Source organism: Pieris rapae, chromosome 9, assembly GCF_905147795.1.
Source record: "Pieris rapae chromosome 9, ilPieRapa1.1, whole genome shotgun sequence".
NCBI classification, from domain to species: domain Eukaryota; kingdom Metazoa; phylum Arthropoda; class Insecta; order Lepidoptera; family Pieridae; genus Pieris; species Pieris rapae.
In genome coordinates, this window is record NC_059517.1 from 4,883,195 (window position 1) to 4,898,522 (window position 15,328).

Here is a 15,328-nt window from a genome sequence, read left to right on the forward strand (position 1 = left end):
GTCGGATTTTGATTGCAATATGCGGTCCGTCTATGGCCAGTGTTCGGGTAAATTTTTGATTGTATTTGTTTTGGAAAGTGAGAATTACCGCTCATGGAGTCAAACAATATTTAGACTGAAAAAAAAATCAATTAAAAAGTCCTCAAAGTCCTCAATTGACATTCTGATAAATGTTTTAAATAAGGCGCCATCATCTGCCATAATTTTTGTTAGTAAACAAGTCAGTGGGCCATTCTAAAGTAATCTTATATTCCACTAATGTTTCTTCTTCCTTGGTTTAGCTGTTTTACTTGATCAGACATATCATATGGTGTATCTACTCGATGAAACATGTAGATAAACCAGTAACAGTCCATAAACAGCACAATGCTTGGGAAATTATCCAGGCACGATGTTGCCTCAGCGTAAAATAGGCTGCCGTATGCCACATATGCCGCAAATGCTTTCTAATTGTAGAATGACACAAGGTCATGCCGCGTGCCGCAATGTGTAGCATTCAGCACTGTCGCGCGTTGCCTAGGCGTAACCATGCTTAAGACCTCGGCTTAAATTTGTGATAATTGCATGTCAATGACATGTCAGGGTATTTTTAGAAATTGATCAGTCGTAAATTAAAGAATATGCCTTTTTATTGAATGTAATATATTTTTTTTATAGTTAAGTTCTGTTCAGTTCCTTATTTGCATCCATCCAGTCTTATTTTAGGAAATGTTATTATGTCTTCAAGTTCTTCCATTATTGGTAGAAAAGTTTGTCTGGCCCATTTAGTAAATGAGTTACCTATGGAACTACTGTCAAACTGCAACAATTAAAAATAATATAAGGAGACAATTGTTAGAATGCATAACAACACCAGAATACAAAGCAATTATTATAGCATTTTGTGTGTTAAATTATTTATAAGTATAGCTTCAATAAAGATTTTACTTTACTTACGTGTTGTTAGCAGAGCTTAAAAATGTCTAAGGGGTGTCTTAAGGGTTTATAAAAATGATATTTAACTTATGGCAACGGAATCAAGAAACCATTTTTAATTTTTTTTAGCTATTTTACGTCACATTCCTGCATTTCTTTCAACATTTTGTTTGATGTATGTGATGGGCCTTCTGTACCTAACAGACGTCAGGTCTGTCATTTTTGATCTATAAAATATGAAATTCCTCTCGACGTTTTGAAGATAAAAGCGTCAATATTAACTTACGTTCCTTCGTAGAACTTCAGTGACATTCGTGGATGGCAAAAAGTTCATCTTCTTCAATCGCGCTAAAGTTTCAGCACCGAATGCGGTGTATGTTGTCTCATTTGTGTTTACAATTCGGACTATCTACAAAGACACACATATGTACGGAATTGATTTTAGTTTAGTTACAAATTTTAGTTCTCAATCGTCTCGTCTCACACAGGATCGTGTGAAACATAATTCAATATTGAAGTCGGGATATCGAAGTACTGACAGTCCTTACTACGAACATCGCCAGGGGAGGGTAGGTAAGTTCTGCCTCGCCTAAGTAGCATTGAAAAATGCTTTTATTAATAATTAATATTATTGCTGAATATCAGTTACTTAATTACATGTTTTATTTACTGTACAGTTTAGACCACGTTGTATTTTTCACTTGTTGTATGCAACTCATAGTTTTTATATCCTCTATAGGTACCTTTTTCAAGTCATCCTCCTCTTGAGTATTCGCTGATGTTGCTAAGTCTTTTAGGAGTTGTATTCCGAACTTACCGATAAAGGAAAAGATATCGAGTCAAACAAATAATCTGAAGTATATCGTTTCTCTGGTTGATCAGCCAGTTTCACCAAAGCATTAAATCCTATTTTTGCGTCGTTGAAAACTAAGGTGAACATAATTCCAGCCTGGTATTGTGGCACGTCATTCACTATTCTCCTAGTGATAACCGAAGAAATTTTCTCCAAATCTACGTTTTGTATAGAAATCAGGAAATTATCTGTATATTGAACTGAGCCTGATACGTGCCACGAGTACATTCGATTGCTAAAAATTTACCGTTTTTTGTATTATTTATTAAAATAAGTAAACTAAAGGAAATTTTTATTTAGCCATGTATGAATACATTAAAATTATAGTATATAACAGTGATATTAAGTCAAATATATTTACTTGCTTTAAAATTGAAAATAAATAATTCTTCTTACTTTACAGTTTGATTAAAGTCATCGACTTTCAAGTTGCAAAATTTGACATCTTTTTCTATTTTATACAACGTTTCCTGAGCAAGTCTCTCAAGATATCCTAAATGATCTTCTAAACAGGCTTTGTTATCTGAAAAAAAATAAGAATATTTAGTTAAAATTGTGTTGAGCAGCCGTGGCCAATTTAAAAAAGGGGAAAGGACCTTTCAACTCGAAATATCACATCCAAATTAAATGTAAATTCCCGTTGAAGCATTAATTGTTTCGGGGAAAAGAAGTTTTATGATTTATGTCAGTATAAAATTGGGATTCAAGGTCTGATAACTTTACCCTGATAAATAATCAGAAACATCGAGCTTTTAATAAATTTTCTTAAAGCAGTAAAGCTAAAGTTTCTCGCGTGAACCAAAGTTAGCAGTCTTAACTTTGATTAAGCTTACATGGCAACAAAAATAATCCAAAATAAGCACTATTTATAGTTCATAAAATAGTTCATAATAGCTACAACATAATAGGTCATATTGTTTTAATTAGTAATGTATAAAATGTACCCACTTCTTAAAAATTATAACTTACGCCATGTTTGACAGAGAAATCCTAAAGGAAAACTTAAGAAAATTGTACACAAAACCTTCAACATTGCTAGGCGACTACAATACGTTTCAAGCAAATTCAAGAAGTTTGCAATTTTTTTTATCAATATTGATAATTTAATATTTGATTCACCGATAATAAATTATAAGCTGATTACATTTGAGAATGATCTTGATATACGTAATATAAAATAATTAACCTTCATCGTCGTGGAGTGGAGAAATGAGTAGTTTTTTTCCATTTAGCCTTAAGATAAACTGCACTCACAAACCGGTTGCCAAGAGTGGCGAGTATTGGCAAATTACCTCTCCATCATGAATTGTACCCTGGGCCTATAGTCCTGTACGTCGCGGCATCGATTTCTTGCTACTATGTTTATAGCCTATAAATTAACAAAAAAAGAAAAGAAAGACATGCATAGTAAAATAAAAGCGTAGAATGCAGAGCGTGGGGAACCGATCGTGCCAGAAATTTATGGGAGAGGCTTCCAGTGGACAGCGACAGGCTGAAACGACGTTTCCATCAGATCTATTGTCATTTTTAAAAATTTGATATGTGTAAAAAAAATGAAAATATTTTGTTTTTTACAGAAAAAATTCACAACGAGTACGAATGATTTGAAGTGAATCGTCGATCGTCTATAAATACATCGCTTCAGTCAAATTTAATTTAGTAAAGTATTAAAACAGTTTCCAATACAAATAAAAAAAAAAGAGGGAAGGTGTCATCTTCATTCTTCAACTAATATTTTTTTTAAAATTCGTAATACCAGAGTTGTAAAACGTTTTTGTCTGCATTTTTTATGTATTTGTCCCAATATCCGTAACACTGACGTAACGGAACAGAGACTTATATATCCCTATCGTATCATAATTAGAAGTTACAGAGTAATAGCTCTGAGAGTTTGAGCCTCTGAAAACGTCAAAACAAAAGATAAAAATATAAAAAATTTAATATTTTATTTTAAATACAACGCAAAATACAATTAATAGCTGTCCACAAGTAAACATCGATAAGAAAATGGTACAGATATTAATACATTCTGTTTTTCTCTGTTCACTGTAAAATTTAGTAGGCAGGACAGTCGTAACAGAATCCCGGTATTGGATGCTCCGTTTCGGCTACATCAAGTATTATAGGTGCAAATACCTCATTGGCCCACGTCTGAAGACTTGGAAATGTACTGTTCCAGTCATACTGCAAAAGAATTCAAATTTATTCATAATATTATGAGTATTAACCTATCATGCTCCCTAATAAACATTAGCTTATATTATTCAGAATATTCATCACCACATAACGTCAAATTACAAATCAAATAAAAAATCATTTATTCATATAGGTAACATAATGTACACTTATGAACGTCAAAATATACTTTAAATGATTCTAATTTTACATTTACTGCCAGTTCTCAAATCAAGGGCGTAGAACGGAAGAGCAGAACTGGCAATAATCTGTCCGCCACTCTTTTTAATCGCCAAGTTTTTTTTTACATAATGTTTGTGAGGAGCTGCAACCATTACACCATGTTCCATATGGCATATTGAGTAATAAAGAATAATAAAATAAATTAAAAACAAAGATTTGTCCTCTATCAGCAAGAGAGAGAACAACACGTTAGATTCTAATATTGAGGTTTCATGCCAATACCTTTTCAGGTTTTTATAAGGAGTCAATTGCTAAAGAATTTTAGAGTGTTATTGATAACACTGTTGATGTATGAGTAGTTGGCAGATTTAAGTACAATACACTATGTTACACTCTTGTAACAACTAAGCTTACCAAATGGACTAAAACTTGTGAAAAGTTATCCGAAGGTAAGAATTGCAATTTATTTGTTGTTCTCCTCAAAACAGGCTCAGCTCTTGAAGATAGTTCATCGGTAAATAAATTTCTTATTAGCTGAAAATAAATACTATCAATTCGGATATATATTTAGATATGCTACTGCGAACACCCTTTAATATGATTACATAATAACATGTATGCACAAGACTGTTCATAGAATAAATATCTGGTAATAACTACATAATAATAATAAATGTTACAATTAATATTCCGGAAACTCGGTGCTTAGAAGGTGCTAAACGCACGCTGTTAAAATGGAGTTCCTAAGTTGATATTAATTTAGCCTGTCCTTATTAAGAAAAACAAAATTTTGATTTATATAACAGTAGTTTATAAGACAGGTAATAATTTGAAGTATGCATAGCAAATTGAACAAAAATCGTATAGAGTAAAGTCTTAAGTATAATTAAACTATCGCTGCAAATAATGAATTTCTGTCAACTTATCTTAAAATATTTATTAATTATTAATACATTAAAATATTTATCTGGGCGCATGAATCGATCTCGATTATTGCTGGTTTGGATGAAGTTTTAAAATTTATTTAGAATTAAAGTTTTTTTAGAGTTACCGCTAATTTAAATTGCATTGATGGATATATTATTGTGACTGTATTATGGTAATTTTCACCATCTAGCGTTCCATCTACGTCAAAGCCAATGGCGATGTCTGTCATTTGCATAGTACTTCGTAGTTCCAGAGTCGTGGTATTTGTAGCTCTCGTATACAACCAGACTTGTTGGATCGTTGACGGAACAAGGGTTAAATGCTGCATCGACACTATAAACCCATTGCTCAGAGACACTGTACCCTTGACGGTTTTATTTAGGATTTCTTCGCTGAAAATGGAGGAATACTAATTAGAGATGTGAAAATGTTCTTCAATATTGCAATGTTAATCACGGAGGGATTACAATAGTTATGTTCTAACCCAAAAGAAACAACTAAAAGATGTAGGATGTACATTGTACATCTTTTAGTCGATACCAACTCCGGGGAAATACATATAATACAACATTTTCTACAGCTGCGATACTTTTTTGACATTTAACACCTTTTGTCTTCAGTCACCGTGACCACGCACGCTGTAAAGCATACGAAACGTCGGTAAAATTTAAATTAGGTTTAAATAATTATAAGTTTACAATAATACATAACTTCAATCCGTTAAAAAAGTGTTTTTCTTTAAATGTGTAAAAGTAATGTTAATAAAAGACAATACTAAATAGTAACTATTTTTATAAACATTTAAATAGAATATATAAGTTGACTTACTCAATTTCAATAGTAACATCATGAACTTTAAGGCCATTCCAATGATTTTTCTGAACCCGATCGATAGTTTTCTGTACAAGTTCTACAATATAGCTCGTATGATCGACGAGTCGAACATTTGAAACTTTAAGGAAAACACAAAAATTATGAATTTCATTATTGTTTGTATTATATTTCAAAGCTTAATTGTTACTTACTTGTTTGACTAAACACAAAAGGTAATAAGCTAAACAACAAGCATAAAAGAAAACGCATGTCTGCGTTCGAATTACTTTATTTACTAATCGAAGTGGCAACGAACCAATTTTATCAAAAAAAGTATTTTGGACGTAAGAATAAATTTCCATTTAATCAGTAAAATATGATCATTGTGATCGATAATAGCCAATTTAGATAAAAGTTATTAATTGAATTTAAAATTTCGTAGTTGCTATCAGATAAAATAATAATTAACAATGAAAGCTATCTTTTTAACTATTTTTTTTATCTAAGACTAGATTTTCTTGCAACAGAATGTATCATACATACATATGTGTATTGATATTTATCAATATTGGCAAATGAATTAATTACTTAATAATATAGCTTTCATTGTTATTAGTCGTTCTTATTGTAATTTTAGAAAATACCTTTAAAAAAATATGTGACACGACATTTGGTATTCACAGTACCCACAGCACGTAGCTCTAGTTAAAATTAAGTCTTAATGATGTTATACTTATTTTGGCGCGTAAGCGAAAACAGATGAGAGTTAATTATTTATTGCAATGCACGCGCACACCGACACAAAAAACCGATACCCTGAAGTTAGCTATAGACTATAGTCAACGTTTTAGTTTAGTTTTAAATAAACTTTATTTAACTAGATAATGCGTTGTAATAAAACTTGCAAAGTATTAAATATCTTTTTTAATGTGTTGTATAATTAAAAGTCTTATTTTATAAAATAGTTTTTTTTATATCAAACGAGCTGAGATATTTTGACTCCCATATTATTATATATTGGCTAACCATAGTATTACAACATACAGCGGTAGATTAAATTAAGGATACATTTTTCTCGGGACCTTCATTTCGTTCGTTATATTTTTGTCCCATGTCGTTTCTATAGAAATCACATGAAACAGATGTTACAATTTTATTAAGTTGAATGAGACGCCAATAATAGGACGCTTTCTCGAAATTTGAAAATGTCGATTAATAATTATATTTTACCAAACCTTGTTGTCCGTAGAGCAACTTCATCCAGTTAAGTCGTTGGTTTAATTTTAAAAATACTTAGTGTGTGTACACACGGTGTGTGTGTAGCTTAAGGACATGACATTGTATAATAGAAAATATACTATAGCATCGCTCATGTAGTCAGTGCCGAAATAAGCCAGAGCGGGGTCTGTAGCAAATTCTATCAAGGGGCGCTTCATAAGTAGTATTAAACAAAACCGTTACAAAATATTTTTTTTATCATAGGCAAATTTAGGGATTACTTTCAATATAATCAGTGTTTATTGAAAGTGTATATGTGTATAATATTCAACAAAGTTAAAGTAAAAAAAGTGACGAAATCGAGTTTTAGATTTTTAAGTGGAAGTGAGGCAAGATATATTACGCTGCTATGTAAATTAGTATTTTTTTTATTACGGTTAGGGGTATTATTATAGTTGGATACGTTGGAGCGCGGGGCCCGTAGCATTTGCTACTCTTGCCACCTGGCTAATCCGGCACTGCATCTAGCTTTACAAAGAAATTAAAAATTAAGATTTTATAAAACACAAAGTTAATTTACAATTTTCCACTTTCTACCATTTCTTTTAGCCTAAACTTCTGTATTTTTCCGGAGGCTGTCTTAGGAAACTCGTCTGTTATTTTCAGCAGCCTTGGTATTTTAAATTTAGAAATTTTTCCTGCGCAAAACGAAGACATATCTTTAACACCGAACACAGCGCCATCTCTTAATCGCATAACTGCACATAGTTCTTCACCTAATCTTTCGTCTGTTACTCCAATAATCTGTTAAATAAAAAAATATACTAAAAAACCCACTCCGTGGATAAACTATTATTACTTGTTTATATTTTATTTTAAATAGCCTAAGGGCCTGTTTCACAGTGTCCGGATAAGTTCCAAATAAGGTATTTGTTACTTCTTGGTAGGATAAATAGTATTTTTGCGTTTCACGACTGTCAGATAGCGCTATACGTCATGAAATTTGAAGTATCTTATTTGGAACTTTTATCTTTCGAATAATTTATGTGTTGCATAGCTATTTGGCACTTTATCCATACATTGTGAAACAGGCCCTAAATATTACAATTAAACATATTTTAAATTTGGAATGTTAAATTTATAAAGATTCTTTTAACTAAGGCCACGGTGGTTGAAAGTTACCCTAGCTTTAAGGGCGAAGGTTTGAGGTTCTTCAAATGATAATATAATTAGACTAGCGTTTTACGAGAGTTGGGCCTATTTTTAAAACAGTTTTAAATTTAAACTATGTCATTAATATAAAATATAAGGTAAATATATTATTAGACATTAATTTAAGGGACATAGACTTCATTCTCAGGCAACTATTAATATTTCAGATTCGGAGCAACAAATATAAAACTTCTCGCAACTCGGGAACCGCCATATTTTAGAAACAAAATTAACTTTATTTACTGATTTTATTCTGACTTTGTTTTGATTACTTGGCTATAAAAGGAAAAATGAGCAAAGAGACGTGAGATCTGACACTAAGACCATACATAAATAGTCACTGGATTATTATTAAATACAGAAGCCTAGTGTAATGACTTATACTTATTCTACTTAGACCCCAAGATCTTCCTTACCTGACTCTCAATAACATCAGGGTGGGTGTTTAGAAGATCTTCTATTTCTTTTGGTGCTATGTTCTCTCCCCCTCTCACAATTATTTCTTTTATGCGACCAACTATACGTCCGTATCCATTCGGGGAAATAACGAATTTGTCCCTTAAAAAATAAAAATATTAATTCTGCTTCTGCTCTCTTCTGTCATTCGTGTGGGTTTACCGCTTATTACGTAATAAATTAATTCTTAACTAATTAACAGATAACAATGTACATTTTGTAACATATCGTAGCAATACATTTCATATATAATCAGAGTACATTTTTACAAAGATATAATAAAGTAAATAATTTACTAATATTTAATATGCAATATAATAACAGTAGTTTTAATCGTGTTTTAAATACTAAGTCTGGGCAGTGGTTTACTGTCTTATGCTTGTGAGTGGGATTCCTTGAGGTCGTGCGTTCAAATCATGGCTGTACATCATAACCTTTTTTCTTTTTTATGAAGGTAAACATCACAACGAACGCTATTAACCCAAAAATCTGACGGTGCATGTCAAAAAGCTGATCAAATTGCCGATTCAGATAAAAAAGATTAATGTAATGCGTTTTATAGATACCGCTTACCCAGTATGCAACCATCCGTCATCGGTAATGGTTTCCTTTGTTTTTTCTGGATCATTCCAATATGAAATCATGTTCAGATAACCACGGACCATCAGTTCACCCGCCTCGCCGAATGGAACCCTGACTCCATTACTATCTACCACCTGCATAACAGTTTTATTAATGTTTTTGACTTGGAAAAAGTTGGAGGCGGCTATAATTACATCTTAGTTAAAATTTTATTTATATCAAGTAAATATGTTTGCTCACGAATTGTGTGTGTGTACCAAATGCAAACGATCTTATCATAAAACGCGGACTTAACTTGGTATAGTAACATTTACTATGGTTACTATTATTTTTAAATGCAAGTAATTTTAATTGTACGCAGCAGCTTACGCGACGGAAGCTCTAATAATGGAATTAATTTCTCGCTATGTATTCTGTATTGATTGGTTATCACTTAAAACAATAATTTCAAGCAAACTCTTCAGATTTTTAATATCAAGCATATATTAAACGCGCCGTCTGATACCTGAACTTCTACGTGATCCATAATGTAGCCGACAGTTTCAGCAACAATATCAACATTATCACCAGGAAGTGATTGGAAAACACTCGCCGTAGTTTCTGTCATACCATACAGAGCCTGTAATGTTAATAGTATAAGTTTGCTATGGGAAACCAGATTTTCTTTAAAAAAGATCAGGTAATGTTAACTTCTTTTAATTAGAGTATCTTTGATTTAGGGTTCTTTATTCTTAGATGTTAGGGTTGCCTGGAAGAGAACGCTTTTTAGCGATAAGGCCGCCCGTTGCATCCAATGCAATTTATATATATTGTGTTATTTGTGTTTCTTTCTAGCAACGAAGTGTAAATAAAATAAATAAATAAAAATAAATGTTTTCTGCGTCTCAATTCGTGTTTTGGCGTTTCTTAAAGTTTCTTAAAGTTTATTCAATATTTGTAGAATAAAAGGTCGATGAAAAATAATATTAAGAAATATCTAAGTATAAATTACTAGAGAAGAAGAAGTAAACCATTAATACATATGATAATTTAAGCCATAATATAAAAATAATACATACCTTGACTGATTGAACATTTAGGTATTTCTTCATTTGATGTATGAGTTCAGGACTGCAAGGTGCACCGGCCGCAAGTGCCATCCGAAGGTTAATAGGGAAATCACCTTTACCTTTTACTTTGGAGAGAATATCTACGTACATGGTCGGAGTTCCCGTTATTGCTGTACATCTGCAAAATATCAGAGAAATCACAAATGTCAGTGTAAATAATTCGATAGGTGATAAAAAAAATGCATTCACCTAAAAATTATTTCAATACCATAATAATTTCAAAGATTCTAGAGGGTAAATTTCTGGCAATTAAGAAATATCTATACATACTTTTCAGCAATTAAAGCGTTTACAGTAGCGGTGACGCTGTAGGATGGCGCCGCGAGTACTAGGGAAGCGCCATGTGTGAACCCGCCCAGTAATGTGATCACAGATCCTAGAGCATGGAAGAGTGGAGCCTGACAAAAAGAATTGTTATCGGCATCAACTATATGCCCAGATATTCGTAGCGTCCATAACTAACCGCAATTAATTCTGTGAAGTAGTTTTTGAGTTTATTGCATTCAGACTGACGCGGGACTTGTGTTTATAATATAAAAGTTGGATATGTTGTCTCAAACGTATTTGTAGGCATCATCCATTTTCTGTAGAACGCAGTCATATGACTTTTTTGACTAGAAGAAAAAACACGTCTTTGATGTTTTCGGATTAATACGACATAGTGAAAATACTACATTAATTAAAGCATTATATTGGTAAAGGTCAATTCATTTCAGTATATCTAGAGATCTCTCTACAACCTCACAAATTATTATCAACTGTAACGCTTATTATCAACACAAATAGGCCTTTCAATGCCATGTTTGCTTTGTTCGTCGTTCGCTTCATTAATTGATTAAACCTTCTGAGTTCGATAGGCATAGAAAAATAAAGATAACTTATAAATAAATTTTATTGTCTAAATAGTGATAAATAATTAATCGGTTTTAATATATTCATATCGGTTTTAATATACATATATGTTCCATATATTATAGGATTATGATAATCTATTTATTTTAATTTGTCTGAACTGATAAACAATGTTACTGCAGTGTTAAACCACGTATTTTTTATACTTATGTTTATTCCTGTTAAAAAATATTGTCTTTATCTTTTTATATTCTTTGAAATATTTAATCAACAGGATTTACTGTGTATACAGAGCACGCGATATTTACTCGTCTCTGCATCATAGTGGTTAGTAATTTTACTTCAATACCTATATAGTAATAATCAGCATCTTATCCTGAACTGCTTTCTTCTTTCTTTGCATAGCGGTGACTGTTTATTTATAAAATATCTCTTAGTTCAGTGTGCCTCTTGGCTAAGGCCTCCTTCAACAATACCTATATATTCACGTTTAAATAAATCTAAATCTAACGTATTTGCCTGTTTCTTCATCATAGCTTCAAAATAGCATTGTATGCATGTTGATTAGTAAACATAAAACAGATTATAATTATAAACTCACTTGTACGCAAATAATTTCATGGGCTTCGTGGAAACCATTTCTTTTTCCCGAGAAGTACGTATTATTAACTATTCCTCGGTTTGAATCTAATCCACCTTTGGGATTTCCTGAAATAAGAAAGTATTACTTAATTTCTTTATTATTCGATTTTATTACTTTTATGCGCGAATACTTTAGACGCAATAACTTTATTTTATCCAATACATTGGATAAAAATAAAGTAAATAAATAATAAAATCTCAGCATACTCAAATTTATACCTATATTATTATAGATATTTACCTAACTGCTTTTATTTAAATATTTTATAAGCAAATATAAGTATATATAATAATAAACTTATTAATGATAAGTAGTAAGATAAAGTGTAATGTAGTGAAGTGTCTATTTAAGAAACCTCTGACTTGAACCGATGATTAATAGCGTATCAAGTACAGTTTTTTAACAACGTTAGGATCTAGCTGCGTTAATTATTATGTTCAAACTCAAAAAATTTAAACACATTGGTTCGTGCATGAAAAGAAAATTATACACACCCACCAGTAGTGCCTGATGTGAAATGAATTAAACAACCATCCTCTGATTTAACTTCTTTCACGAACTGCGATACGTCTTTATTCCTGTATTCCTTTATTAACGAATCCAATGTGAAGGCTCCTCTGAAATTGAAAATTTCATAAAAAATACTTTTCATTTCATGATTATCGCGTTGTATTAAGATGGCAAAGACTATACTTATTAAAATATTTATATCAACATTGAAAACTTTCGCCCATATTGAAAACTTTTTAATATTTATTTTTCGCGATTTTTAGCGCGATGGCCGAAGCGTTTTCTTGTTTTGGAAAGTATTGCCTTTCGGGTCGCTACGCCAGCGGATTAAGTAAGTAAACAATATTTGCATTATAAATACAATCAAATACACGAAACTGGAATAAAATCGTGATGACAATTCTCTTAATTATTAATTAAAAAGACCTAATAAGTACGGACAGTCTATTTTACTGAAGTAGTTTTTATCAACTATAGTTGAGATTAGTATGAATTCATCTAGAATTTATCTACTTCTGCATAAGTAATTACTATTTTCACTCACTTCAAATTCATTTTTCCAGTCGTAAGGAGTGTTGTCAAACTGGGAAATTTACTCGACTTGAGTTTGCCCGGCTTTGCCGACGCCAATTCTGGTATCATGTGTTGCAATGTTTTGTAATAGTTTTTAGTTGGTAATTCATCCCCCACTAACAGGCCTCTCAAACCCGTTTGATTAATACAGTAACTTAATTCTGAAGCTTCGTAAAGGGGGTTAATTAGCACCTGTAATTCAAAGGCTTTTATTTTTAGGGAGTTGTATTTTTACTATACTCAATGTTTCATTAAACTTGATGAATTTCTGTTTGATTGAAAAGATAATAAAACTGATATACATATGTAACTTATTACAGAAAATGTATTTGTTTTTAAGGTTTTATTCTATTTTAATCTAAATTCTCAAACACATACAGATATAAGGCCAGCCCGAAACGCTGCTATAGATGCTATAATCCACCCCGCGCTGTTGTGAGACCAAATACCAAAACGGTCACCTTTTTCAAAACCATTACTCCTAAGTCCATACGCCAGGGCATCTGCCTGAAATAATAGCAATATTTTCAGACAGCAAATTTTCTATTAAATTGCTTAAACAAAACGTTATTATATAGAGATCTGTTCGTACTAACTGATGATTTTTTGCACTAAATTATCTCTTTCTTTCCTCTTTGTCTTAATATTAATGAACGTGCCAAATTCATCATTTTGGTTAGGTATAGGCTGTAAAAGTATTATTGTATAACATATATATTGTATACATACTTTTCTTGTGATTTACCAATAAATGGATTTTTGGATGGTCAGTGTTTAGTTTCCTATACTAATTTCACACAATATTTAAGTAAATATTAATTTGTAAAAGCAAAAGTATTTTCTCTATGTCATACCTGTTCCAATAATTCCCCATAAGTGACACTCTGGTTTTCATAAATAGATTTGATGGCGATTCTATTGTGATATTTGTTAACCGTTCGTTCCAAGACCTCTCCGAAATTAGCAGAATTGAGAGGTTCACTACCTGGGTGATACAAATAACTCCCTTTATCCAGTTGCAGTTGGTGAAGGTGTCTGTAAACGGAAAACAATGGTGTGAAAATCTGACTTCATTAATTTTTTTCTGTTTCTGTTGATGGTTCTTGCAACGACAAATTTAATTGCTATAATAACCTGCATTATGCAATACGAATTGATCAAATTATTTATGATAAGTATTTATTGTTATGTAAAAATACAAACATTAACGAGAGAATCGTGACGAACATCTATTAATTATTATTTCTACTATAAAAACATTTTATATTACATTAGATTCTAAATATATAAGACATATATATATATATATATATTGAGAATTATGTAATGCCCTTATATAACTGGCCCGTAGAATACTTAAACACAGCAACAATCACATTAAGTTATGAGTTTTATTATGTTTATTTTTCTTGCACTCCTGTATATCATGAAATACGAACACTATTAAGAATAAGTACAATAACCTTATCGCTTGTCAACTATATCTTATATGGAACCAGCACTAAGAGAGAGCTAAGAGTGACAGAGAACTGGGGCGAAAAATAAGAAAGAAAAGTGATTTTGTTTCGTTCACTTGTAGAGATTTACACAAAAATTTTTGAACCACTGAACGAATTGTGTATATACAGCGACGGCCTTAGGGTATGGCGAACAAGGCAAACATCCTGGGGCCTCGCTCTTGCAAGGCGCCTCGCGCATCCAAGCAAATTTAAAAAATAACAATTTTTCTAACTACTTTTTTTTTTAAACTTTTGAATTTGATCCTTAATTATTTATTGAGTTTGTAACATAACGGTAAACTAAATCAAAATAAGTTAACTTATTAATTCACTCAAAATATAATTGAAAAATTCGTTAGGTTTAGTAATTAACATGGAAATTATCGAAACCAAACAGACCTACTTTCATCACATACTTATCACATAGGATAAAGGCCCTGGTAAAAACTGCCGCTCGATGCCTCGCAATGGGTAAGGTAAGCTACATACATATTTTGCAGTCCACCAAACCAAACCTTACATCTTCACTAACTTTCTTCATTAATTTTTTTATTTACACTTGAACATAATATTATATATAAACAAACAAAATGTATGTTTGACATACCTGATTTGCTTATAATTTATTTTTCTTAATAACTTGCTACTTTTAAACATGATTAATCAATACTGTTTACTTATTACAGCAAACGTTCGTTAAAGACTAAACAAAATTACAACAAGCAGCGTGGACTTATCAATTGTTATCATCGTTTACAGAGTCAGAGAAAAGTATTATTAAATTTATCTCGTTTTCTAACAATAATAA

At 31.5% G+C, this 15,328-nt stretch overlaps 3 protein-coding genes across 4 annotated transcripts; all 3 read right to left on the reverse strand.

The window, feature by feature from the left end:
• Positions 1-607: 607 nt before the first annotated feature.
• On the reverse strand, positions 608-2,721 carry LOC111002732. The gene is made up of 5 exons (XM_045629612.1): positions 2,717-2,721; positions 2,165-2,291; positions 1,733-2,003; positions 1,202-1,324; positions 608-799 (listed from the first exon to the last, which is right to left on the reverse strand). The coding sequence occupies exons 3-5, from the start codon at positions 1,994-1,996 to the stop codon at positions 677-679; spliced, it is 510 nt and encodes a 169-aa protein (XP_045485568.1). The 5' UTR covers positions 1,997-2,003; positions 2,165-2,291; positions 2,717-2,721; the 3' UTR covers positions 608-676.
• Positions 2,722-3,689: 968 nt separating this feature from the next.
• Positions 3,690-6,234, reverse strand: LOC111002731. Of its 2 annotated transcripts, XM_022272935.2 has the most exons (5): positions 6,079-6,234; positions 5,882-6,005; positions 5,178-5,445; positions 4,541-4,660; positions 3,690-3,952 (listed from the first exon to the last, which is right to left on the reverse strand). In XM_022272935.2, exons 1-5 carry the CDS (start codon positions 6,134-6,136, stop codon positions 3,824-3,826), a joined length of 699 nt encoding a protein of 232 aa, XP_022128627.2. In that variant the 5' UTR covers positions 6,137-6,234; the 3' UTR covers positions 3,690-3,823. The 2 variants fall into 2 exon arrangements, with proteins under 2 accessions (XP_022128627.2, XP_022128628.2); XM_022272936.2 differs by lacking the exon at positions 4,541-4,660.
• A 541-nt stretch (positions 6,235-6,775) lies between these two features.
• On the reverse strand, positions 6,776-15,212 carry LOC111002740 (medium-chain acyl-CoA ligase ACSF2, mitochondrial). The gene is made up of 12 exons (XM_022272946.2): positions 15,128-15,212; positions 13,876-14,056; positions 13,400-13,528; positions 12,993-13,213; positions 12,437-12,555; positions 11,897-12,003; positions 10,714-10,841; positions 10,393-10,561; positions 9,840-9,953; positions 9,326-9,468; positions 8,713-8,854; positions 6,776-7,888 (listed from the first exon to the last, which is right to left on the reverse strand). The coding sequence occupies exons 1-12, from the start codon at positions 15,175-15,177 to the stop codon at positions 7,661-7,663; spliced, it is 1,731 nt and encodes a 576-aa protein (XP_022128638.2). The 5' UTR covers positions 15,178-15,212; the 3' UTR covers positions 6,776-7,660.
• Between the last annotated feature and the right edge of the window lie 116 nt (positions 15,213-15,328).

What these genes read in the sequence shown, in the direction of transcription:
- LOC111002732 (XM_045629612.1), bottom strand. Translation starts at nt 1,996, where the DNA reads ATGTACTCGTGGCACGTATCAGGCTCAGTTCAATATACAGATAATTTC. An exon ending in CGATATCTTTTCCTTTATCG is followed by an intron (nt 1,325 to 1,732) that starts GTAAGTTCGGAA and finishes GTGTCTTTGTAG; the next exon opens with ATAGTCCGAATTGTAAACAC. An exon ending in CTGAAGTTCTACGAAGGAAC is followed by an intron (nt 800 to 1,201) that starts GTAAGTTAATAT and finishes TAATTGTTGCAG; the next exon opens with TTTGACAGTAGTTCCATAGG.
- LOC111002731 (XM_022272935.2), bottom strand. Translation starts at nt 6,136, where the DNA reads ATGCGTTTTCTTTTATGCTTGTTGTTTAGCTTATTACCTTTTGTGTTT. An exon ending in TTTTGTGTTTAGTCAAACAA is followed by an intron (nt 6,006 to 6,078) that starts GTAAGTAACAAT and finishes TTTTCCTTAAAG; the next exon opens with TTTCAAATGTTCGACTCGTC. An exon ending in CACAAGTTTTAGTCCATTTG is followed by an intron (nt 3,953 to 4,540) that starts GTAAGCTTAGTT and finishes ATTCTTTTGCAG; the next exon opens with TATGACTGGAACAGTACATT.
- LOC111002740 (XM_022272946.2), bottom strand. Translation starts at nt 15,177, where the DNA reads ATGTTTAAAAGTAGCAAGTTATTAAGAAAAATAAATTATAAGCAAATC. An exon ending in ACTGGAAAAATGAATTTGAA is followed by an intron (nt 12,556 to 12,992) that starts GTGAGTGAAAAT and finishes TTTCAATTTCAG; the next exon opens with AGGAGCCTTCACATTGGATT. An exon ending in TAAATGTTCAATCAGTCAAG is followed by an intron (nt 9,954 to 10,392) that starts GTATGTATTATT and finishes TTAACATTACAG; the next exon opens with GCTCTGTATGGTATGACAGA.